Here is a 27,119-nt window from a genome sequence, read left to right as displayed (position 1 = left end):
GAAGAAGAAGAAGAAGAAGAAGAAGAAGAAGAAGAAGAAGAAGAAGAAGAAGAAGAAGAAGAAGAAGAAGAAGAAGAAGAAGAAGAAGAAAGAAGAAGAAGAAGAAGAAGAAGAAGAAGAAGAAGAAGAAAAGTGAAATACTGTATGTTTTGGTTGGCATTTATACTCTATCAGTTTTTTATCTGGAGGCAGATGGTATTTTTCATCATGAGTCTTGGTGATTATCTTGGATCATTGGATTGCTGAGAATATAATGTTCTCCTGATTTCCTTTTGCATCAGTATATATAAAAGTCTTTGCAGGTTTTTCTGAAAATATGTTGTTCCTCATTTTTTTAACTTTCTTTTATTTTTTCCAATTACATTTAGAAACAATTTTTTATCTTTGTTTTCTGACCTTTTGTGATTCATATTCTCTCTATCTCTACTTCTTTCCTTCCCCAAATAGTCTGATATAGGTTATACCAGTGTTTTCATGCAGTACTGATTTCCAAATTCCCCAAGTCACGCCAGAAGACACATATCACACATACAATAAAAAGAAACTCATGAAGGAAATAAAGTGAAAGACAGTATGCTTTGGTATGTAAGCAAATTCCAACAGTTTCTTCTCTGGCTGTGAATAACATTTTTTTTTATCATGAATCACTTGGCATTATCTTGTGATCTTGTTTTGATGATAATAGTTTAGTCCTTCACAGTTGATCATGGAACAATATTTGTTACGGTACACACCGTTCTGGTTCTGCTCACTTCACTCTGCATCACTTCATGTAAGTCCAAGTTTTTCTGAACTCATCTTGTTTATAATTTTTTATGGTGCAATAATAGTATTCCATTAGAACCATATTATCACAGCTTTTTTAGTAATTTCTCAATTGATGGACATCTACTCAGTTTCTAATTCTTGTTTACTATAATAAAGAGCTGCTATAAATATTTTTGTACATGTAGGTCCTTTCCCCCTATTGATGATTTTTTCAGGATACAGATCCAATCATGGGTCAAAGGGTATGCATAATGTTATGGCCTTTTGAGCGTGGTTCCAGATTGCTTTTCAGAATTCAGTTCACAGGGGCAGCTGGGTAGCTCAGTGGATTGAGAGCCAGACCTAGAGAAGGGAGGTCCTAGGTTCAAATCTCACCTCAGATACTTCATAGCTGTGTGACCCTGGGCAAGTCACTTGACCTCCATTGCCTACCTTTACCACTCACGGAAGGTAAGGGTTTAAAAAAAAATGTCAGAATTCAATTCACAGTTCCACTAGCATTGTATTAGTGTCCCAATTTTCTCACATCTCTTCCAACATTTACCATTTTCCTTTTTGGTCATATTAACTAATCTGATAGGCATGAGGTGGTATCTCAGAGATGTTTTAATTTGCATTTCTCTAATCAATAGTGATTTGGAGAATTTTTTCATAAGACCACAGATAGTTTTTTTTTTTTTTTAAACTCTTACCTTCCGTCTTGGAGTCAATACTAAGTATTGGCTCCAAGGCAGAAGAGTGGTAAGGGTAGGCAATGGGGGTCAAGTGACTTGTCCAGGGTCATACAGATAGTTTTAATTTCTTCATCTGATAACTGCCTGTTCATATCCTTTGGCCATTTATCATTTGGGGAATGCTTTGTATTCTTATAAATGTGTCTCCATAATTTATAAACATTTGAGAAATGAGGCCTTTGTCAGAGACACTTGCTCTAAAAAATTTTCCCCAATTTTTGTTTCCTTTCTAACCTTGGTTTTGTATTGGTTTTGTTTTCACAAAACCTTTTAAATTTGATTTAATCAAAATTATCCATTTCACTTTTTGTTATGTTTACTATGTCTTGTTTGGTCATAAATTCTTCCCTTATCTGTACATCTGACAGGTAAGCTTTCCCATGTTCCTCTAATTTGTTTATGATATCAACTTTATTCTAGATCGAGTATCTATTTTGACTTTATGTAGGTGTATGGTATGAGATGTTGGTCTATGCCTACTTTCTGCTATTTTGTTTTCCAATCTTCTCAGCAGTTTTTGTCAAAGAGTAAGTTCTTCCAATAGGTTGGATCTTTTGGTTTATCAAAAAACTAGTTTACTGTGGTCATTGACTAGTGTGTGTTGATTTCCTAACCTATTTCCTTGAGCCAGTACTCCATTTGTTGGCCAGCACCAGATTGTTTTGATGATTACTGCTTTATAGCATATTTTGAGATATGATTCAACTAGGCCTTCTTCCTTCTTATTTTTTTCATCAATTTCTATGTGATTCTTAACCTTTTGTTCTTCCAGATGAATTTTTTTTATTACTCTTTCTAGTTCTAGAAAATAATTTTGGGATCGTCTGATTGGCATGGACTGAACAGGTAAATTAATTTAGGTAGGATTGTCATTTTATTATATTGGCTCAGCCTGTCCATGCTGCTTCTCATTTCTTATAGAACAATAGGATTCCATTTCAATCCTATACTACAACTTGTTCAGCCATTCCCCAGTTGATGGACATTTCTTCCATTTCCAATTCTTTGTTATCACAAAGAGAGCAACTATAAATATTTTTGTACAATTAGTGGTCAATAACACTGGTGCCAAAATAAAGTAGTAATTTAGGAAACCTTGTGAGGCACATACTGTTTAGAAAACCACACATTTATTTTTGAAAATCACACATTTATTTTTATTAATATAGCAACACAAAAATCAGATAAGAACTAGATATAGTTAATACATTAAAAAGAAAATACATTATTTTAATTTAACAATTTGTTTTCATTATGTATATTTACATATATACATATATAAGACACACATGCATACACATCAGATAGGAACTCTAGTGACTGGTAAAAAAAGATGCATAAAATTTTATGTTTTAATATCAAATAGATTCAAAAGCATCATAAAACATGTCAGTGCTAGAAGATTCAAAATTAATCATTGTTTGCTGGAAATTTAGCACCTTTTGCCAGAAATTATTTTATCAATATTGGGTATAAGTTTTTGTCATAATTCAGTCTTCGTTAATCTCACCCTATGTGACATTTTAGTAGTCTTCAGGAATAAAAATAACTGCTCCCATAGGTATGTACTACCAAACATTGCTAAGATTCTTGCAGCAAACATACTTTTGAACAAAATGCCATGCCAAGTAAGAATAAAAACCTGGAACCCCTAACTTGAGTATATTTTTATTTTAGCATTTGTGTTACATTGAACAAGTTCCATTTGATTGTTACTTTTCAGTCTCCCAACATTAAAATAAATGAAGCGCTAAATATTTTTTTAATGTTTTCACACATGGAATCCTCCAAATCATCTTTCAAATTCAAATAGTAATTCCTGTGTTTTTGGGGTATACTTGCTAAAATTACAAAAGTCAGATGACTTAATCATTTTTACATTTAAGGAAATAATTAAAATCATAATTTTAGCTGACTTTCCCCAAAATTAAGGTTTATCTTAAATGCTTTAGTCCAATCATACATAAATATTTTAATTCAGTTCATTTAAATATCCTGATACATTTACAAGGCAAGTCAAATCCTAAAATCATTTCTTAAGTTATCCTGGGGCCTCCTGTCTTCAATAATGTTTTATTTTTCCAATTTCATGCAAAAATTTTCATCATTCATTTTCTGACATTTTGAATTCCAAATTCCCAGGAAAGTAAGCAATTGAACAAAGGTGATACAGTGCCATTGTAACTAATTTTCCATATTTTTCATATTGTGGAAGGACACACACAGAAAAGAAGAAAACAAAGCATGGCTCAATCTGCATTCAGACTCCATCAGTTCTTTCTCTGGCGATGAAAAGCATTTTTCTTTCTGGTCCTTTGGGATTGGCTCGGATCATTGTATTGCTGAGAAGAGCTAAGTCATTCACATGTCTATGGTACCTTTTAGCAAAATGCAGTTTCCCTGATTATCTCTTTTAGTTAGTCCCATTTTTGCTTTTGCTTCGTCTGAGATCATGATTGCTGGCCCTGCCTTTTTATACTTCCACTCAAGCATATTCAATGCTGATCTAGCCCTATATTTTAGTCCTGTGCATGTCTTTTATTTTTTTCCAAATGTGACTCTTATAAACAAATTTGGTTAGATTCTTGTTTTTAATCCATTCTGCTATCCACTTCCATCTTATGGGGTGAGTTCATCCTATTCAGATTTATACTTTTGTTTACTATGTATTTTCTATCATCTTATTTTCTTCTGTTTCTTCTCTCTTTTTATACTGTCTCTCTCAAAAGGCTTTTGTTGTTGTTGCTGTTGTTGTTGTTGTTTTGGGGAGGAGGGTTTGGCTTCCCTTAATCTTCCCTCCCTTTTATCTTATCCCTTTCCCCTCCTATTTTCCTAAGAGCTAAAATAGATTTCTATATACAACTGAATGTGTATATGTCTTCTTCCCTCTTTAACCAATTCTGATGGGAATGAGGTTCAAGTAATGCCCACTCCCCACCCCACTCTTTTCCTCTCCTCTGTAATAGTTCTTCCTTAAAAGCCTCTTTTATGTGAGAAAATTTTTCTCTTCCACCTTACTTCTTTCCCTGTATCCCAATGCATCCTACTTTCTAACCCTTTCAATTTTTTAGATCATCCCAACATAACTCACATCCATGTCTTCTTTGTAAACTCCTTTTAACTAATAATAACAAAGTTCCTAGGAGTTACATGAATCATCTTCTCATAAAAAATGTAAACAGGTTAACATCATTGAATTCCTTATGCTTTCTCTTTCTTACGTACTTTTCTTTGCTTCTCTTCAGTCTCCCAGAGCCAACAAGCAATTCCACTGGTTTATACATATATTATCACTCTACCTATTTGCATATTATTCATTTTTATAATCTTTTAAAAACCAAAACCTCAAATCCTATACCCCTATAAACAACTGATAAATCACATATTTTTCTTCTGCATTTCTACTCCTATAGTTCTTTCTCTAGATGCGGATAACATTCTTTCTCATAAGTCCCTTGGGATTGTCCTATATCATATTATTTTTATTAGTAGAAAAGATGATTATATTTGATCATCCCACAATGTTACATGTTCTCCTGGTTTTGCTCATTTTTCTCTGCATCAGTGAGTTTATGGAGGTCTTTCCAGTTTGTAAAGAAATCAAGCAGTTCATCATTCCTTACAGCACAGTAGTATTCCATCACCATCATATATCACAATTTGTTCAGCCATTCCCCAACTGAGGGACACTCTCTCATTTTCCAATCTTTTGCCACCAGAGAGTGGCTATGAATATTTTTGTATGACCATCTTGTATTATCTCTTTGGGGTAGAAACCTAGTGGTGGTATGGCTGGATCAAAGGACATGCATTCTTTTAAAGCCCTTTGGGCATAATTTCAAATTGCCCTCCAGAATGGTTGGATCAATTGACAACTCTACTAGCAATGCATTAGTGTTCCAATTTTGTCACATCTTCTCCAACATTTTTACTTTACTGTCATATTGGCCAATTTGCTAGGTGTGAGGTAGTACCTCAGAGTTGTTTTGATATGCATTTCTCTTATCAGGAGGAATTTAGAATACTTTTTCATGTGATTACTGATAGTTTTGATTTCTTCATCTGAAAACTACTTATTCATATCCCTTGACCACTTGTCAATTGGGGAATGGCTTGATTTTTTTACAAATATGATTTAGTTCCTTACAAATCTGAGAAATTAGACCTTTGTCAGATATTTTTGTTATAAAATTTTTTCCCAGTTTACTGCTTTCCTTCTAATTCTGGTTGCATTGGTTTTATTTGAACAAAATCTTTTTAATTTAATATAATCAAAATTATTCATTTTACACTTCATAATGTTCTCTTTCTCTTGTTTGATCTTAAATTCTTTTCTTACCCATAGATCTGACATGCATACTATTCTATGTTCATCTGATTCATTTTTAATTTCCCTCTTATTATTTAAGTCATTTACCCACTTTGAATTTATCTTGGTATAGGTTGTGAGATGCTGATCTAAACCTAATTTTTCCCATACTACTTTTCAATTTTTCCAGCGGTTTTTGTCAGATAGTGGGTTCTTGTCCCAAAAGCTTGGGTCTTTGGGTTTATCAAACACTAGCTTGCTGAGGTCATTTACCCCAAGTCTATTCCATTGATTCACCCTTCTATCTCTTGATTCTTTTTTTTTTTTATCATGGATATCTGGTAGTCCAATAATTCTTATATTATCTCTCCTTGATCTATTTTCCAGGCCAGTTGTTTTTCCAATGAAATAATTCACATTTTCTTCTCTTTTTATTCTTTTGAGCTAGTTTTATTGTTTCTTGATGTCTCATGGATCCATTAATTTTCACTCGCCCAATTCCAATTTTTAAAAAATTATTTCCTTGCATGAGGTTTTTTTACCTCTTTTTCCACTTGGCCAATTCTTGTTTTTAGAGAATTCTTTTCTTCTGTGAATTTTATGCCTCCTTTTCTATTTGGCCAATTCTGTTGTTTAAAGTATTATTTTTTTCAGTATTTTTTTCTGCCTCTCCTAGCAAACTGTTGATTTTCTTTTCATAACTTTCTTGCATTCACTCTCATTTCTTTTCCCTCTACCACTCATCTCTTTCCTCAACTTGTCAAGGAGTTCTTGTTGGGCTTGGGTCCAATTAAGTATTTTTCTTTGAGCCTCTGGTTGTAGCTGTTTTCATATTGTTTTCTTCTTCTGAGTTTATGTCTATTTTACCTTCCACCATAGTAGCTTTTTATGATCAAGTTTTGTTGTTGCTTTTGTTTTCTCATGTAAAACTCAATGGACTGGCAAGTTAAGAGCCTGGATTCAAATCCACCTTCAGACACTCACTTGAACTGATGAGTCCTGATGGGCAAATGAAAGATGCCTTATTTTCATCTTCCTCTGCTATGGAAAATTTATAGTATCCACTGCATAGGTCCAGCAGAGAACCATGACTACCCAACAAAGTCGTCTTTGCTACATGCTCTAAGACTGAATAGATTCTTAGTCCTGATTTGCCATTGATCTGTCTTGGCATCTGATGTTTTGTTCTTATCTTGGCTTCCAGTATTAGTCATACTAACTCCCTAAATGCAATGCCATAAATTGGAGCATCAAGGTGCCTGGAGGCTCTTCCCCTGGAAAACATCAGACCTGGCCAGGATAATGGGACAATGGATATGACACAGAGACATCTGGATGCCTAGACCTGGAAATTCTTCTAAAAAGATATTCTGTATTATGTGATAGAGGGGAAATGATGACACCCAAAAGGGTGGTGGAAACATGGGGCAGATATTAGCAAACAATGGAATAGAATCGAGGTCTTTCAGAGGCAGGGGCATACCCTGGGGAATAGTTGCAGTGCATGCCTTTGACTCTTAGACTCAGACTAAGTTCTTATCCACAGGATTATCAGTATCTTGGACAAAAAGATTAATTTCCAGCTAGCCTTTGGATCCTTCAGCCTCTCTAAATACAATAGGGTCTCTCCAAACCTAAGAATTAAGACAAACAGGTGACTTATTATCCCCTGCCCCCATCATCCCTATCCCAGATTGAGGGAATGAACAACCTGGGCCCTACCCCCATTCAACAGAAGTGTCAAAACTTCCCTGCTCTCTCTGATCCCTTTGAATGCTAGTGTTTTCCCTTTTTTGATTAGCTTCAATTTATCTTGTCTATATCTTGCCTTTACATAACTGTATGCATGTTGTCTCCCTCATTACACTCTGAATTCCTTGAGAGCAGGTACTGTCTTTTGCTTTTCTTTGTACTCCCAACACTTAGCACAGTGCCTGGCACAAAATTGCACTTAATTGACTGACTGACTCTCATCAGAAGTAGAAAGCTGTTGGGTAAAATGAAGAAAGAATTCTTGTTCCCCTTGGGGCTGCTGGATTACGGAGGCAATTACATATTCGTTATTATTAAGGTGAGTTCCCAAAGAAGGGCTAGCCAAGAGGCTCCAGCCCAGTAACCTTCTCTCTTACATATCCTAGACTTTTCTTCCCCTACCACTAACTATACTCTGGCCTTGACTCGATTCCGCAGGACACCCCAGTATTGAGTAGCTGGAAAATACAGACCATTGAGATGAAGAACATTTCCATCGGGTGGCAAATTCCACAGTTAATTACATTCGAGATAGGAGAATTTTTGGTGCAAGTTTCCTGCATGCAGTTTTACTATGCTGAGGTCAGAGATTACTCAGGATCAGCTAGAATACAGAGGAAGGAGCATGTCAAAGATGGTGGGAGTGGGGAGAGGGGGGGGAGGAAGAGGCAGATGAAGGTTACCCACGGGGCTTCGGGAAGTCTGGCAGCCTGGATCTTGGTGGGAGTGACTGAGCTGGATTTTGTGCCGTAGGCTGTCGAAGGCATGAAAGTTACCATGATGGCTTTGTGGCTAAGCACCATTTTCACTGGTTTCCTCATTGATGCTACTCTCATCTACAGCTTCCTCCTGCCTTCGGTACTTACTCTTCTTTCTTATGTTGCCCTTTTCAAAACTAGATGCCCTCGCACCAGGCATAATTGATTTCCCTGCCCACTCCTCTGGCCCCTGCTGCCCTCCATTCCCAGCCCTTGGCCCCCATTCCAGACCCTTGGCCCCGGAGAGATGCAAACACGGTAAGAAATCTCACTTTAACCTCTGGTAAGTCCCAGCAGGAGCTAGAGCTGGACGGCTACTAGGTGTTGGACTAGACGGCCATTGAAATTCTCTCTGGTAGAATTATACCACATGTTGACAAGGGCTAGGAGGTAATCGGAGTGATTTAGATAAAAGCCAATGAACACAAGAGATGAGTGTCACAGGATCATCAGCATGGGATATTGAAGTCACCCATGATAATGGAACAGGAGGAGTGAAGGGGAAGAAACATGATGGAGAGATGGAAAAAACTGATCACGGAAATGGGAGTTGGAGGGACTTCATTAAGTCCCTTTCTTTGAGCCTCTTTCCTCATTTGTAAATTGGTATTGAATTGAGTGGCTTCTAATGGAGGTTCCATTCATGAAGCAAAGATCAAGCCTGAACTAGATCACAGACCTGTAGTAGGTGCTAGGAATAGTGATAAAAACAAAATAATCCCTACCTTCAAGTGGTTCCCATGGTTTGGGGAAATAAAATTTACGCATTTACAAAATAGTGAAAAAACAACTATAAAGTAATTTGGGGGAGGTACTAGTCCCTGGCGACATCAAGAAAATGTAGGAGGTAGTGCTTGAGCTAAGTTTTGACAGAAGCCAGGAATTCTAGGAGGCAATGATGAGGTCATATCTTAATATGTGCAAAGCAGATGGAGGAGATGGAATATTCTGCATGAGACCATTCTATGATGCTATAGTTCCATAAATCCTTTTATAGAATTCTAGGAAGGAAAAAACACCATATCCTGATTCTGTTTCTGTTTCTTTCTACAGTGGATTGACCAATTCGTATTTTCTAGTATCCACCTGGCTGTGATCATTGTCATCTTCCTCATAGCCCGATACTACCAAGAAACTGTAGTAAAACTTCAGGGAGAGCTTCACTCCAGAATTCAGACCTCCATGCCCTGAAGCCGTGCTTGGGGAACAGATGGAGAAACAACCTTTGGCTGAGGTCCCTCCTCATCCCAGGCCTTTTTCCTCTCTGACCCTCCTCCTCAGTGACTCTCCTAGATACTGGCGGGAGCCAGTTTCATTCAATTCTGGATCACAGTGTTTGAGTGTGTGCTTGGAGATGAGAGGCCAGGGGGGAGATACACCAGGAGTTCCTCTCTATTAAATAACCCATGAGAAGGATGACCAAAAGAAAGTTTCAATGAACAATAAGCCACCCTCAACTCATGCCTTCCCAGATGGGCAAGAGACACAGTGTGTGGAGGGTTATTTGGGGAAGAAGAGAATAAAGGGTGAAGAACAGTGGTTGACTATGTGGTTGGCTCCCGGGATCTGAATTAAGTATCTAAATGATACCAGGTGGTGATGGGATTTTAGTAGGCCAATGAATGATTGCTTAGAACTAGTATTGGAAGGATTGTAGGGTTTGGAAAAGCCAACAGGATAAAGGTTACAGGATACCAAATGCTATTAAACAGGGTTTATTTAAGGGAAGGGAAGGAAGGAAGGGAAGGGAATTGGGATCTATCTAAAGAATATAAATGAACCTCCCCACCAAATCTAGTTATCTTCAGAAAGATGGTATCTTACACTGTCATTTACCTCTCTGCCTAAAAGTCCCAGCTCCTACAGTAAATACACTTCCCTAACCAAAATCCCCCCCCCCCCTTAAGATGATGATAGAGGTGGTAAGGTTGAAAGTTAAGCAGGAACCAGAGTACAGGGAAAGGTTCTCCCTGACAGATGGCTTTGGGTGTCTCAAGCAGATCTGCTGGAATGTCAATCCATTAGCAACAGCAAGATAAACAGAACCACAGAACACAAGAACAGTAAGATGGATCAGAAGGACAGTCACAGGATAGGGAGAATAGCCAAATCTCACAAGGTCCACCTGTCGAAAACTATCCAGCAGCTCCAGGGGTCTGGGAGGTGACAGTTTAGGTGAGAAAGAATGAATTTGATACTGGGGGCTGCTCATGGCTGCTCCTCCTTGCCATGGAACTTTAAGTTTAATATATACAAAATTGAAAACCCATTTCACACAAAAGTACAAAGAAGTTTTACAGCTGCGCAGATATGCCGAGGTTACAGAATTAAGTCATGATTGACATAGGACTTTACAAAGCACAAAAGAATTAGTTGTACAGTAAAAGAATTATATCAAAAGATTAGGCCCAGAATGAAACAAGATTCAAAGTTGGAATGAGTCTCATTATCTGAAAGCTAATTCTGGGGAAAGTTCCCATATTTCAAAGATAGACTTAATGAATGGACTTTTTAACTTTATTGGGAGGAATGCACCTGGCAAAATGTTTAACAATCTAAGCTTGCCTGATTTTGACCTTGGGCTGTCTACGAGCGGACTCATAGCCTGGCAGCCTAATTTCTGCCTTTTTGTTTGGAGAGAAAAACTGTTAATTCCTTAACTGCTGGTTTACTATATGGTACTTGGGCTTTTTTATAAAACTTGAGACTGTCCTAAAAACTAAATTTGTTTTTAATAATGAAAGGAAGCATAGAGAGGGGTCAAAGGTTTTTGGATAGGCCATCCATTCTGCGACCTGATTTTCAGGTCACAGAAACCAGCGTAGAGACTTTGCAAACTATGGTGGTTCTGATGGGGTCCAGAGATGATGCTAAGACTGTGTTCCTCTCTTGGCTTCCAACATCCGCCCAAGGAAATAAGACGCACAACCTACTGCTTCAATGGTCTTTTAGAAGAAACCCTGTCACTTGCCTAGAATTCTGGGATCTTCCTGCTTCTGCCTTTTCAGCAGCTCCTGCTCCTGCTCGTTCCTTATTTCCTTAGATCAGAGTAGAGGAGTGAAGAGGGTCAAGAGGGAAGTTTCTCCATCCTGAGTTTAAAGTCCCAAATCCCACAACAAACTCCACTGAGACAAATGAAGGTATTAGCTCTGGCTCTCTACTGTTTTCCCCCCCTTTGCGATTGGGAGTAGAAGGTGGGGTATGGCAGAATATATGAGAGTAGGGAAAGAAAAAAGGCTGCAGGGAAGGGGTTATGTACTACAATGGAGAGCAAGCCAGCTTTCAAGTCAGGAAGATTCATATCAAGTCTTGCCCCAGATATACACCAGCTTGTGCAACCATGAACAAGTCGCCTAAACATTACTCTTCCCTCAAGTAACTGGTTCTCTAGTACCTTGTAAGGAATCTGGGGGCTCCTATCATTGGCTCTAGTCTTCACTGATTGTGTTCCCTCAACTGTAGGGGTGATTCTTCTGCACCCCATTTCCATTAGCCATTAATATATTAACTTATACATGGAAAATATTTAGTTCAAAAGATGTAACAAAAATACATTCTCTGCCCTCCAACACGCTGGTACACAACATGATCCTCCTCCCACTTGTAACACCTCAGGAGAGGAAGAGCATGAGGTCCATGGCTTAGCTTGGTTCTGGTAGAGCACAGTCCTAGTTCCAACTTCAAAATTCTCCTCGGGCTTGAGCTCTAGGATTCTCAGAACTACTTTGCTCACGTGGCTGGCCATACTGTCTCCTGCAATCCTGGCACTAAGCTCCAAAGTCAACATGGCTCAGACTTTCCCGCTAGTACCCAAATCTGAGGACAAATGGCTTGCAATAGAAACGGGCACCTGCGGGCCCATTTCTCTGGGCTGGGGTAAAAGGGAAGTAAACGAGGGACAGTCCTCAGGAGTTCAATTCATGGCATCCATACTGGGCACAGCATATAAAAGATACAGAAAAGCTAAAAGAGAAAATGGGTCCATCTCACCCAGACTGGTTTTAAAAATGCAGACATTCAATCAAAGGAGACTATCTAGACCCAGGGGGTGGGAGTTGGAAGAGGGCTTCTCCTTAGGTAAACTGGCTGTGCTGAAAAAATACCCAGAGAATCTTGGATTACATATTTCCATGTAATTTGAAAATTCCCTCCCTGGGAGATAGGTAAGAGTGAATTTTATCCCATATTTAGAACAGCTCTCTCTGGTCTCTGAAGACGTATAAGCAATGTCCATTCACTGGTTTCCCCATAGCATTACACTAAAGTCTCAAATATATACAATCCCACATGAATATTGGAAATTCACACCAAATAAAAACTCTTGCAGATTCACAGACGGGGAACATTTCCCCAAATTCCCCAAATAAGTCAACAAAATATTTTACAAAGTTAACCAAATATCTCTGCTTCCTTTGCCTTATGAAGCCTTTCTCAACCCACGAGTGAAAACAGAGACAAAGCTGACTTCTGATTCAAATAGAAAGCTGGTCTCCGAGCTTTCCAAATGACGTGGATCCCCAATTGATAAATTGTCAAAAGATATGAAAAGGCAATTCTTTTTACCATTTTTTTCAATGACACGTAGAAATAATTTAATAATGGCTTTCTGACATTTTATGATCCAAATTCTCTCCCCTCCTCTCTGAGGTGGTAAATAGTATGATATATAGATTATATCAGTGCTTTCATTTTATATTTCCATATTCCCTATGTCGTGACTGAAGATACACATCCAATAAAAAACTCAGGAAGGAAATAAAGTGAAAAATGGTATGCTTCAATCTGCATTCATACTCCAACAATTCCTACTATGACTGAATAGTATTTTCTAACATGTCTCTCTTGGGGTTTGCTTGGATCCTTGTATTGCTGATGATGTTTAGTCTCCCACAGTTGATCATTAAACAGCATTTCTGTTACTGGGTACAACATTCTCCTGCTTCTGCTCACTTTGCATCACTTCATATGTCTTTACAGGCTTTTTTATGATCATCCTATTCATCATTTCTTATGGCAACAATAGTAATTCCATGACCTTTTCAGCCATTCCCCAGTTGATAAATTCCCTCAGTTTTCAATTGTTTGCCGCCACAAAAAGATCTGCTATAAATATTTGTGTATATAAAAGTCCTTTTCCTTTTCCTTTGATCTCTTTGAGATACAGACCTAGTAGTGGTACTGCTGGATCAAAGAGTTTTGTGGCCATTTTATGGCCCTTTGGGCACGGTTCCAGATTGCTCTCCAGAATGGTTGCATCAGTTCACGGTTCCACCAGTAGCGTGTCCCAGTTTTCCCATATTCCTTCCAAAATTTATCATTTTCCTTTTTGATCATATTCACTAAATCTGAGAGGTGTGGGGTGGTATCTCAGAGGGTTTTTGAATTTGAATTTCTCTAATAGTGATTTGGAGCATTTTTTCATATGACTATAGTTTTAATTTCTTCATCTGAAAACTGCCTGTTCATTTCCTTTGACCATTTGTCAATTAGGGAATGACTTGTATCCTTATAAATTTGAGTCAGCTTTCTGTATATTTAGGAAATGAAGCCTTTGTCAGAGACATTTGCTATATTTTTTTTTCCCTGGCAGGGATGATTCCATGATTACAAAAGTGGTTTCCCCAGGGCGAGGTGTATCCATTGGATTCTGGATGGGCTGACCCCTGTGATTTATGAGCATGTGCACACACACATTTTCCCTGAATTTTTTGTTTCCTTTTTAATCTCAGTTGCATTGATTTTGTTTTTAATAATCAAAACCATTTTATTTCTCATAACGTTCTTTATGTCTTCTCTAGTCATAAATTCTCTCCTTTATCCTTAGGTCTGACAGGTAAATTATTTGGTATTCCTCTAATTTGTTTATGGTATCACCCTTTATTTCCAAACCAAGTAACCATTTTGACTTTATCTTGGTATATGGTATGAGATATTGTTGGTCTATTCCTTGTTTGTGCCATTCTGTTTTCCAGGAGTCCCAGCAGTTTTTGTCAGAATTCTTCCTCCAAAAGTTTGGATCTTTGGGCTTAGAGAACACTAGGCTACTATGGCTATTTACAACTGAATATTGATTACTAATGCTATTCTGTTGATCCATTACTCTGTTTCTTAGCTAGTACCAGATTGTTTTTATTTCTTAATACAACTTATTTACAAGTGTCTCAGCCCCTCCCTTCCCTCCTTGCATCATCTGAGAGACATTATACATAGATTATGCATTTCATGTTTCTATATTTAGATAGAACTAGAATAGAATAGAAATAGAACAACTTGAATTTTAGCAAATGTCCTATGATTATCGTGTGTCTCCTTCTTCCCTCTCCTTAGTCTTTTCCAGGATAAGCAAGCATAAAAGCATACATTTACATCAGGAGTTTGCAAACTCTGGTCCCTGAGACTCAGGAGGTCTACAAAATAAATATTTTCACAATACTAAGATATGCTAATTTTCAATATGGAAAATACTGGCATAACCTACAAAAACAAAAGTTCTTTGGAGGTCTTCAATAATTTTTAGGAGTGTGAAGGAAGGGACACTTGAGTGGCACAATCACAATGGATAGAATGCCAGGTATGATGTCAGGAGGAGTTCTAAAAATCTGGCCTCAGACACTTCCTCTGTGACCTTGGGCAAGTCACTTAACTCCCACTGCCTCGCCCTTGCTCTTTTTAAAGAGTTGTTACTAAGATAGAAAATAAGGGTTTTAAGAAGGGAGGAAAAAAGCGTAAAGGAGTTCTAAGACCAAAAAGCTTAAGATGTGCTGATATAGGATACGAGTGAGCTCAAAAGTCCTTTGATATAAAACTCAAATAGCAACCAGATTCCTGCTGCCTTCATAGCAACTTAGAAAATCACAAATTAACATCTGTGTTGTGTTTTTATTTTGTTAAATATTTTGCAGTTATACTTTATGTATCTATGAGTTTGACATTTGAATCCAAATTACCATGTTACAGGTGAAGAAGCTAAAATCCAGAAGGATTAAGGTACTTACCCAAGGTCTCACAGGTAGTAATAGAGATGGGATTTGAACCCAGGTTCTCTATCTCCACTCCTCTACACCATGTTGCCTCTCTTTAATAATTCTAAAAATTTTGTGGGAATCAAAATCAAGCTCACTGACCCACAGTTTGGAGATTCAGTTCTTTTTTTTTTTTTCTGAGAACTGAGACATTTGTCTTCCTCTAGCCATGCCACCCTTCTCATTCTCCTTGATCTTTAAAACATAGCAGTGGTTCAGCCAACATATCTTTTAATATGAACTGGTCTCACTACTACTGCCTTCAATGTCCCATTCCATATCTGCCTACTCCTTCCATTATTGCCCTCTGAAACATTTACTTGATCATTCACAAATTTCTTTTTCTTTAGGCCTTTTTTTCCTCTTGTTTTTCTTCTACTTTTGGATTCTCACTGAGGCTGGCTCCTCCTGATGGGATTTCCTCCCAGGTCCTCCTTCAGTTCTAGAAACAGTTACGTCTTTATCCTTCACTCAATTTGCTGGTCCCAAAGATGGGAATGTACTGAGATGGCTCTTCTCACCGTGGAGGATTTCTGGCATCTCTCTTGCTGCCATTTGCTTACGATGAGCAGATAGTTAGCTAGAGTCTGCAGAATTGAGCAGAGAGGCATCAGCTGTAGCCCTGGTATTAAATCTGATTAGTTCCTGCCACGTCTGTCTACAAACACTTGAGATATCAACTAATATCAGCTGGTTTCCTGTTTTACTTGATATAGGTCTTCCCTTTCTGGCATCTATTCCTTGGTCTATAAATCATATTCTTTGCTCACTCTGAAATTCAACTGTGTACATCCTGTCTTTATAATTAGAACATGTAAAAAGTTGCTCAAGAGCTCACTGGTTTTTGTTTATAATAAGACTAAGGATGGAACAGGATAAATTGGTTTTCATGGGAGCTCCATGTTATGGGTAAAACTTATCAATGAATCCCCAATTTTTGCCATATCCCTAAGGACAAGCCTTCAATATTTGCTATTGATCCTTTGACTTCTCATCCTCTGCACTGCCAATCACCCCTCTAGACTTTAACCTCTGCCTTTTGGTTCCATTCCCTGGTGGCTACCCAAAAACCTACCTCTCCTCAAATCCTTAAAAAACAAAACAAACAAACAAAAAAAAAAACCACCTCTTCTAGATGCTACCATTCTCTTATCCCCAAACTAGCTTATATTCATGCATGTACGGTTCCCCCACCAAAAGCGTTTAAATTGAGGTGGAATTCAATAGTTCCTTGGGTATGGGAGAAATAGACAAAGCCTCTTCCCTCCATAAACCCCAGAGACCAACTGAAGCAAGTATCCCGAGTCGGTAATTTCCCACAAGTAACCTTGCTGCTCTGGCCTTGGTATCTCATACCCAAACCCCGTTATTGCACCGTGAATTTCCCTGCCATGTTTGTGTAACCACGTTGAACACAAAGACCTCCTCCCCTGCCCTCCTTAGAAGCAGCCCTGTCTCAGGCAAAGCAAACTGACTTCAGCTGCTTTATTTTAAGCGAGACGGACACTAGCTCCTGCAGCTCTGTCTTTCGGCATCTTATTCTCCCCTCTGATCTGTACCAAAAGATTTGGACACTTTCCACAGAAGCTGAGGGATTTGAGTCCTGGGAAAGTGCTGATGGACAGATTCCTTTAAGTGAGACCAGCTATGCCCAGATAACTTATCTATCTCGTGAGCTAAGAATATTTTTCTTCAACAAGTATCCTATTCTTTTTGTAGAACCACCTGTCTTATGAATAGCCATAGTTCTTTTTTTAATTTAATTTTTTATTATATCATTTTTATTGATTAAGAAAAATTTTCCATGGTTACATAATTCATGTTCTTTCCTTCCTTTCCCTCCCTTCCCACAGCCAACAGGCAATTCCACTGGGTTTTACATGTATCATTGATCAAGACCTATTTCTATATTATTGATATTTGCACGAGGGCGGGTGATCATTTAGAATCTACATCCCTAATCATATCCCCATCGAAGCATGTGATCATGTTTTTCTTCTGTGTTTCTGCTCCCACAGTTCTTTCTCTGGATTTGGATAGAGTTCTTGAAGAGCCATATTTCTTGATTCCACCCCAAGTCACTTTGAATACTATTGAGCTTCCGAGTGTAGCCCTAAAAATGGACAAGGAGACTCTTGTGTCGTGCTCATCCATCTTGCACGCTCTTCCCCCATCAACAGGAATCACTGGCTATTTGTTTCACTTTTAAATGATTCCTAACTACTGTCATGCAGCCTCGAACTCAAGCATGAACCCAAATTGGTGACAAGCTTCTCGGATCCCTAAGAAAAAAAATCTACTCCATGGGGATGGAGCTCCCTCCTTTTATCCTTACTGAGAGCGGTAGATAGAAGAAGGATAGAGGAGTAGGAGGCGAGAAGAGCACACCAAAGTCACTGTGAACTGCTAAGGCTGGGACAGTGGGAAGACTGGCAGACAGGGTTCAAGTAAGGACTGGCACCTTCCATAACAAGCAGCCCAGTTCCTGGAAGGTTTCTGAGTGAGAATAGATTCTACCCCCTGACCTGCAAAGCAAGGTAGCTGCCAGGCATCTTCTTCCTCCTCCCCTCCCTCCATTTGCACAGGTAGGGATGAAAAACCCCCAGTAACAAGAATGTAGAGTGTGGCTAGCCACCACTGTTAGAGATACTTTGTAAGCCTGGCTCTCTTTTTATAAAACATAGTCCCTTATTCTCAATTGGCTGAGTGGATGGATTGTTGTTTTTTTTTTTTATTGAAAGATTTTATTTAATTAATTTAGAATATTTTCCATGGTTACATGATTCATGTTCTTTCCCTCTCCTCCAACCCCCACCCCCAGCTGACATGCAATTCCAGTGGGTTTTACGTGTGGATACTGTTTCTTGACCGAGCACCCTGACAGGGTTTGCATTTCACATTTATCTAGGATTTTGTGGTTGCCCACTTAGGGAAGGGTAGAGGAGGCAGGTTGGCTGATTCCGTTATTTGTTCAGGCATTTTACTTATGACCCATTTGGGGTTTTTTTTAGCAAAGACAAAGGAGTAGTTTACCATTTTCTTCTTCAGCTCATTTTACAGATGGGGAAACTGAGGCAGCAAGAGGGAAGTAACTTGCCTACAGTCACACAGCTAATAAGTGTCTTGAGGCCAGATTTGAACTTTGGAAGATAAGTCCCTCTGAATTCGGGTCTAGTACTCTGTCCACTGTACTTGCCTCAGTTCAGTTAACTAGTGTTATTTATCAAGTTCATAGTCATAAAAAGAAAAAATTATTTTAAAGATATTTTGTGAGAACAATATTGCAATCAATAAACATTTATTAAGTACCCTATTATGTGTCAAGCATGAGGAATATAAATATGAAAGGCAAAAAAGCCCCTGCTCTGGTTTTTTTTTTAACCCTTACCTTCTGTCTTAGAATTGATACTGTGCATTGGCTCCAAGGCAGAAGAGTGGTAAGAATAGGCAATGGGGGTCAAGTGACTTGTCCAGGGTCACACAGCTAGGAAGTGTCTGAGGCCAGATTTGAACCCAGAACCTCCCATCTCTAGACCTGGCTCTCAATCCACTGAGTCACCCAGGCGCCTCCTAAAAAGTCCCTGCTCATAAGATTTTTTTTTTCCTCTTCCAATAGTGATACAGAGCTATGAGGATATGGTTCTAAGTTCAACTTATTTCCATATTTGATTTTAATGGCTATCACAGATTTTTAAAAATTACTGCATTACAGTCATTGTCTGTGTTTGCTACATTATGCTAATTTTTCAATCCCAACCATCTTTGATAAAAAAAAAATTATTTGGGATTAACTAATACATCTCCATCTTCCCTGAAGTCAATCAGCTAATCTTGAAAACTAATAAAAAGTTCTTGCAATATAATTCGGGAACAAATATGTTCAAAATGTCCTAAAACTTCCCTTGGGGAGATTTTTACCTTTTTTAAATTCTGAATTTTTTTTAAAAAAGCATTTCCATACAAACAACAGAACACATAAAATTCTATATGGAAACAAAAATCTCCCTTCCATTCTGCTTGCATACAAAAAGCAAAAGATGGTATATTCAGGACACACATTTCAAAGCTGTCCTACTAGTCTATTCTTCCTCCTGAACTTGCATATTACAGTGACCCCCTTTACTTTGGCATGGTGATGGCTGAAACCTCAAAGCCCGACTCTCCCTAGTTAAAAGCTGCAAGTAAGAAAAAGAAAAAAGCCTCCTAATAAGCATAGCCAGGCAAAAGAATGCATCGGTGGAGTGGTCGTGCCCCAAACGCGCGTGTCTGCACTCGGGTGTGCATCCACTCAGGTCATTAACGGGCTTCTCTGGTTTTTCTGGCGCCCTGCCCGGACCCGGCATTCATGAAAGTTCTTGTGCTGACTTGTTTTTCTAACATAGCCTGATGCCACCTGGGGGCTGTGCTAAGACGCAAAGACTCCATCTCAACCTCCCTGAAGCATTCAGTTTAGAGGGGGAAACAAACCAAGAACCACCTTTCTAGGGCATAAAGAAAATCTTTGGAAGCCTCTACCCAAGCCAGGAATCCAAGGAGGGACCTCCGAGTTCCATCACTCCATGGAGATGCTGGGGTAGACAAACCAAGGGCAAAAGGGAGAGCTCAGACGGTTGCCCTTGGAGCCATTGGGAAGTCTGAGTACGCCCTGCTAACCTGTAGTCAGGAGCACTAGGTAGCTTAGAGGACGGAGGGCCTGGTACCAATAGGTACAAGGGTTCGAATCTGGCCTCAGACACTTTCTAGCTGTGTGACCCTGGGCAAGTCACGTAACCCTCAAGGTCTAACCCTTACTGATCTTCTGCCTTGGAATCAATACACAGCATTAATCCTAAATGTTATACTGTGAATACATGGGGGATAAAAAGCTTAATAATGAAGCTAATAGTTGGAATTTAGGTAGTATTTGAAGGTTTGGAAGTTATTTGATCCCCACAACAAGCCTTGTGAAGTAGGTGCTATGAACCCCATCTAAGAGATAAAGAAACTGAGGGTAAAAAGCTAAATGACTTGTCCCTGGTCCCAAAGCTAGTCAGTGCAAGGGGCAGGACTTAAACTCAGGTCTGTCCTGATGCCAAGTCCACGGTACTATCCACTGAGCCACCTAGCTGCCTCTAATGAATTAGATAATTTGGGGCACTAAGCATGCCTTAGATAAGTGTCATGTTGGAGTGGAGAGAGCTGGACTTGGGAGTGGGGGAGAACTGGGTCTGAATAGTACCTCAGACTCTCCTGGGCAATGACCACTTCTCTGGAACTCACTTTCCTCACCAGCAAAGTTAAGAGTTTGGATCTGTTGTAAGGAAGATTAGATTAGGTATTGATTATGTATTGATTAGGAAGTACCTAGCAGGAAGGAGCTGGAGCTGGGAATTCCAGGTTGGAATGAAGGAGGAGGAAGTGTGTCTGTGCCCTGAGTGAGGACTCAATTAGTGGTGGGCAAAAAACTGTTGCCAGCCTGGGAGACCTCAGAGCAAAAGACATCCTGCTTCCTGTTTTCCCCTAGGATCCTGCGTGGTGTGGCATCTAGCAAAAGGACAAGAATCTACAGTGTCAAAGGAAGAAGTTTGAAACCTGGTGGACAGTGCTTCAAGCAAAACCCTCACAACCTGGTACCTGAGATCATCTTGACTCCTGGCATCCAGAGATCATCAGTGGATTGCAGTGAGAATCCCAAAGCCACAAAGCCCAGCTGAACTAAAGCCTGGCAGGTTCCAGGTCTGAGGCAGTCACCCAGAGACTCCATTTACAACTCCTTGGACCCTGTTAGTTTAGATCACTAAGTTAGAGTAGAATAAGTCCTTCCCTTTCCCTGTGGGTTTTGTTATTAGGTGTTAAGGGTTTAGAGTAGACATTCTTATCCCTCCTTTTAGTTGTTTCTAATTAAAACTCTGTTTCATCCTGTTGCCTTGTCTGTTGAATTCAAGGCCTCTGGCCAGAGTGACAGTTGACTGTTATTCGTCAGTTAGGAGTAGCTTAGCTGTACAAGTCTTCAATGTCCAAGTCTAATCTCTCTTAAATCCCAAAGTGTGTTCCCACAAACTCCTTAGTTTATTATAATATCCCTGGTGACCCCATTACCTTACATATAATTTCCTACAGATCAAGTAACCTCTGGAGGTCCTTTCTGGTTCTAAATCTATAAGCCTCAGCTAGCAGCTGCCCAGGATAACTCAACCATCTTTGGAGGACCAGCTAATTCCCATGAATTAGTTTGCTTCCCAAGTTTAACTTAGTCTATGCTGTTTTCTTGAAACACTAGTTGCTTCCCAATCACATGGAATATTTCCTCAAGTCCCTAAATTTTTGAGGCTGTTGTTAGGGAATGCAACTCACCATTTTGAGGATGGATGAGTCTTGTCATTCTCTAATTGGCTTTGGGGAGGAACCTGCATTTTGCTCCCCATTCCCTTTGCCATGCTTGTCTTTAATTCTTAAGTTCTCCTCTACCATGTACAGAATTTAGGCAGAAATACAAACCAGACTGAGATATGACTAGAAAATAAATTCGAAGGTGCTTAGAAACTGTGCTATCTGCAATTTAAGCACCCAATTCATTTGCAAATTGAATAATCCTTCTCTGACCCAACTTATTCTTGCTTGTAGGATCACAGATTTAGAGATGGAAAGGACTTCCGTGTACAGATGAGGAAACTAAAGCCATACTGGGGTTCCGGGAGAGGATCATGACTTAGGGCAGTGCCTACAGAAGTGAACATTTCCTCATCTGAGCACCATGATCCTAATCTGCAAAAGAGGGGAGCATGGGTGGGAATGGACTAAATGATCTTAAATATCACCTAGCTGTGGACATTATTAGTAGTTTGTCATCTTAGCTCTCTACATGGCCATGCTATGATATGTAGTCATCATGGCATAACTGACCCGGCTCAGTTATCATACATAAATCAAAGATGAGAGATATAGCAATCTATACCAAAAAACTATACAGGTTTAATATATGACTAGAGAATCAACCTTTTCCTAAACAAATGTAGGAAACTTATTGCTCCTTTGGCCTGACAGAATTATTTTACTCTGCAAAGTTAAGGGCACAGAGAATTTACAGTTGAAATTCTTGAGGAACTGAATATTACAATGAACACTTCAAGTTATTGGCACAGTTCCAAATTCTTCCGAGAAGAGAGGATGAGGGCTAGATCTGTGTTCTCCATTATCAGCCATTCCCAAATAAGGACACTTAATTTATGCTCTTAAGAGAGTTGCCCAGGGCAGTTTAGAGAGATTAGGCAACATGCTCAGTCACACGGTATATGTATTAGCGGCAAGACTTGAACCTGGGTCTTCCTCTCACTCTCTATTTAGCATACCATGCTATCATATTTAATGACTATCCCCAAAACCTGACCTGCATCTAACAGGCGTTTGTCAAACTCAATGGTTACAGATGTCTCTTAAAGAGGCATGACTCTGTAAGGCATCCCTGAATGGGTCTGGGTGAGGAAGGCCTTGGAACACAAGTACACCAGACTGGAACTTATTATTAACCACCGCTCTTCTCTAGGGATGTAAACCACCCTCCTGGAAGCTACTGGCATAAGTCAAACAGCTTTAAACAGGAACAGACGGATGAATGACAAAGCAAACAAAACATTTGAGTTGGAGAACAATGCCTAACCAACTGAGCTAACTAGCCACCATAGGGCTTGTAGTTTAGCCATTAACCACAGTTAGCTCTACCACTTTTCTCTTGTGGTCTCATTCAAATAATGTCTTTTATAAGTAAGTTCTGGAAAAAACAAAATACAGTAAAAACTGGTACTAGTTAAATTTTTCAGTACGCAGAACAGCCAGTTATTTTATGGTTCTATTCCAATAATTTAGGTTGGTTTCTGGTTTGAGGGGCTTCAGGGATTTAAATAAGATGACTAACAATATAAGAGGGGGGGAGGAATTCCTTGTATCCTGACAAAATTTGTGCTGAAGTAAGCCTCCATCAAAATGCTTCAAAAGTGCACAGTTAACTCAGTAAGAAAGCATCCCATCTTTCCAAAGGAAGAGTGAAATCTTTTCTGGGCAGAGATGGGATGGGGAACAGTGTTAACATACCAGATCACATTTTGCTGCAACAAAGTTCATTTAGTTAAATGAACTTCTTGTTTTGACCGTCCCAAAGGCAATTAAATAAGCCTTTGAAAAGTTACTTTCAAAGTAAATGAAAACGCATTTCAGAACATTAACCAATACCAGATGGTTAAATGGCAGAGTGACACTCAAGCCTATTTTTGATATTGATTTAACCACTGGTTTTAAGAATTTCTATTTGCAATGCTCAAAATTCAAGATTTAAGCTATAAAACTAACACAAATCAGCTCTAATAAGTACAGATCATAATTCTACAAATTGGGTCTGGCAAATACTGTCACTTTACAGAAGGTGCAAGGCTAACACATCCTGGCTAATTCTATTCTTTCCTCAAAAGAACTCCAAAAAATATTAGCTATTAAAGAATATAATACTATAAGAAACAGTACTTTTCTGAGAAATTCTTGAGAACACTGGAAAACAGTGCAAATGAACTTCAAATCTTCAAATAACTCTGATGTCTTCCACAGGCATTTCTGCTTGTAAGAGAAAAGCTTCCTATACTGCCACAAAAATAAAGGGAAAATCTCAAATAATTATTACCACTGTTGATTCCTTACAGATCTAGCAAAGCATGACAGTTATCATACTCCCTTAATAATGTGGTATCAGAAGGGCACTGAGTTATTCAGCAAGTAGGTAATTAAGTATCTATGATGTACATGTGAGATTCAGAGCCAAAAAGCAAAAATATATGTGCTTGAATAGCTTTCATTCTAATGGGACAGAAGGCAGCATATAACATGTATAAAGATAAATAAATACAAAGTTAACAGAGGGTCTCTAGACCATCAACTACTGGGTTACAGACAGTGCCTAAGAGGCAAAGGTAAGGAAAGAGTGCATTCCAGGCACTGGAGACAGTCTGTGTAAAGACCAAGAAGCAGGAGTTGGATCAATTTGGCTAAAACCAGGTTGGTGTTAAGAGGAGTCACGTGAAATAAGTCTAGAAATGTAGGTGTCAGGTTAAGAAAGGGCTTTAAATAGAAGGAGCCCTGTGTGAGGAAAAGCAGAACTATCAGAAAAGCATTGTAAAAATGAACAACTTTTAAAAATCTAATTAAGACTTTTGATTTGATATGATGATCAACAATGACTCCAGAGAGCCAACGAGGAACTGAACTAATAAATACACACATAGGCCAATGTGAGAATTTGTTTTGCTTGACTGTCCATTTTTGTTTTGTGGTTTTCTTTTGGGGAAGGGGAATGAGGAGGGAGAAGTTAATGCTTGGTAAGTGAAAAAATGAAAGACAAGAAAATAAAAATAACATTTTTTTTTTTAAATAAACCCTTACCTTCCGTCTTGGAATCAATACTATATATTGGCTCTAAGGCAGAAGAGTGGTAAGGGTAGGCAATGGGGGTCAAGTGACTTGTTCAGGGTCACACCGTTAGGGAGTGGCTGAGGTCAGATTTGAATAACAGAATTTTTAAAAACACAGGCTATTCATTTTATCCTAGAGGTCAAAGGAGACACTAAAGATTTTAAGCAGGGAGATTATGTAAAATTGTTTTTGTAGCTATATGGAGGATAGATTAGAAAAGGGAGCCTGGAAGCTCTAACTTCCAATTCAGTTGGGAGGATACTGCATAAGCCTATGTGAGAGAGACGAGAGAGGATAAGATTGAAGTAGGATATTGGTCAAAGCAGCAGAGAAGAGGCTAGACGTGAAAAAATGTAGAGATAAAACTGAAAAAGAAATGGCAACTCAATGAATGGATATTGGGGCAGGGAAAGGGAGAGAGAAGTCAAAGACACCTCAATTTATGAAGCTGAGTCACTGGAAGGATAGTGGAGCTCTTCAAAGACAATTGGCTCCCCCCCTTGATTCATTGTGAAACATTTTCAAAGAAGATATGCAACCAAGAAAACCTGTGATACAGAAGGTAAAGAAGTGAGCACGGCTCCAGGAGAGAGGTGAAGAGCTACATGAGGAGCTTCCAATAAATTCTTCTCATGTTCTCCTAAGTTTTACAATAGGCAAAAATACAATAAATACTATAACAACAAATATAGGGATTTGTTTATTAATCTTTTTGGTTTACAAACAAAAGGCACTCAATAACGCTTCTATTTAAGTCTTATAAAAGAGTATTGAGTTATGTTTTTATTCTAGGTAACTATCCCTACACAACAGACGAACAGAAAAGGAAGGGTATAAAATTATGGTGCGGAGAAAAATAAATTTCTCCTCTGATTCCAAATTCTAACATTACAAACCCAATGACTCTTCATTTCATCATACCATTCCTAATCCAGAGAAGGCTTTGCTGTGCTTTGGGGAATATAAATATTTGCCATATCAAAATAATTATGATCACAATGACATTTAATGTTTGACTCTAAAACAATATGATAGGATGATCCCAGAATGAAAAAATGTTCTTGAACAACAATTTTAGCAACTGACGCTTATGGAATGAAAATATGTGTTAATGTTATCGATGGAAGAAGCTCCAAAGAGGTCAAGCCAAAGGAGAAAGTAACCTATGTAATAGGGCAGAAATCCATATACCACCAATGGGCAAAGCACAGGAATGGGGCTTTTAAAACTCTCTTGGCATTTGTCTTCCCTCGAGGATGAAAGATCACCATCTAGGGCAAAGATGAAGGATCTTTATGTTCCACAATGACGCACTGATTCACAGTTAATTTATTTAACAGCCTTTCTTTAAAAGCAGAATTTTCAACAGAGAAAGTTAGTGCAAGGGTTTCAGGACCTCCCAGACTTACAATCAAAGGAATTCGGAGTAGACATACTTTTAAAAGTTATGGTACAACAGGAACAATGAAACAAACTGAACATATGTACGCACATACATATGTACATACACATAAAACGTGCATATTCCTGTTGCACTCAATAGCGATGGAGCAGCTGCATTTCCCTCCAAGTTCACATACAAGATACAAAGATAGGTCTCAGGATTTTAGGAATATTTTGCAGAAATTGTAAATCATACCCATATTAGCATATTTTCAATAATTAGAATACATTCAGGGAGGTGGTTTAATGCATACAGTAGGAATATTAAGTGAAACAGTTAAAACCACAGGAACCATCATTCAGTCCATTTTAGACACTATTCAGGTCTCTCACACCTTAAAAAAGGTATGGTCCTGGACCAGAAACCAAATAACATTTCAAAGAATACGTATGTATGCATGTGTGCACATACATATGGCCTACATGTGTATGTACACACATGTACACATGTGCACGTATACACATTTATATTTCTATATTATATACAGTATCTTTTAAAAGGATGTTTAAAGTTTTTACTACAGAAAGTTTGGCTTCAACATGGAAGCATTTTTCATCTCAAGATTATACACCTACACAAAAGAAGGTGTTTTCCTTTACAATTAGCTTTTCACAACAGTAACAAAATAAGCCTTTCAGACACTGCTTTGAAACTGACAAAGAAAATACCAAGATGTTGAGTTTTATATATAATTCTTTTGTGTTGTGAATTGACCTCTTTATATATATATATATATATATATATATTTATATATATATTCAAAGATTCATTGCTGATGATTTAAATACAGTACAACGTGATCATTTTAATTTGAACACAGTGTTATGCTGAACAATTTGTTAAATGAAAGTTATGTTAAAAGAGTATAATATAGCATTCTACTGAGATTTAAAGAGAAAC

The 27,119-nt window shown here is 38.5% G+C and overlaps 1 protein-coding gene and 1 pseudogene across 1 annotated transcript in view; both read left to right on the top strand.

Annotated features, from left to right (window-relative positions):
- The window catches only part of LOC123252541 (solute carrier family 15 member 2-like), a 66,389-nt gene extending 56,877 nt beyond the window's left edge, over nt 1–9,512 (top strand). Inside the window, 5 exon segments of the mRNA XM_044681831.1 lie at nt 7,358–7,465; nt 7,789–7,882; nt 8,002–8,145; nt 8,317–8,421; nt 9,375–9,512. Of these exon segments, the coding sequence (XP_044537766.1) occupies nt 7,358–7,465; nt 7,789–7,882; nt 8,002–8,145; nt 8,317–8,421; nt 9,375–9,512 (589 nt within the window).
- A 4,384-nt stretch (nt 9,513–13,896) lies between these two features.
- Nucleotides 13,897–14,069, top strand: LOC123253164 (annotated as a pseudogene).
- The last annotated feature ends 13,050 nt before the right edge of the window (nt 14,070–27,119 follow it).

Source organism: Gracilinanus agilis, chromosome 6, assembly GCF_016433145.1.
Source record: "Gracilinanus agilis isolate LMUSP501 chromosome 6, AgileGrace, whole genome shotgun sequence".
Lineage (NCBI taxonomy): Eukaryota > Metazoa > Chordata > Mammalia > Didelphimorphia > Didelphidae > Gracilinanus > Gracilinanus agilis.
This window is presented reverse-complemented; position numbering and strand designations above follow the sequence as displayed.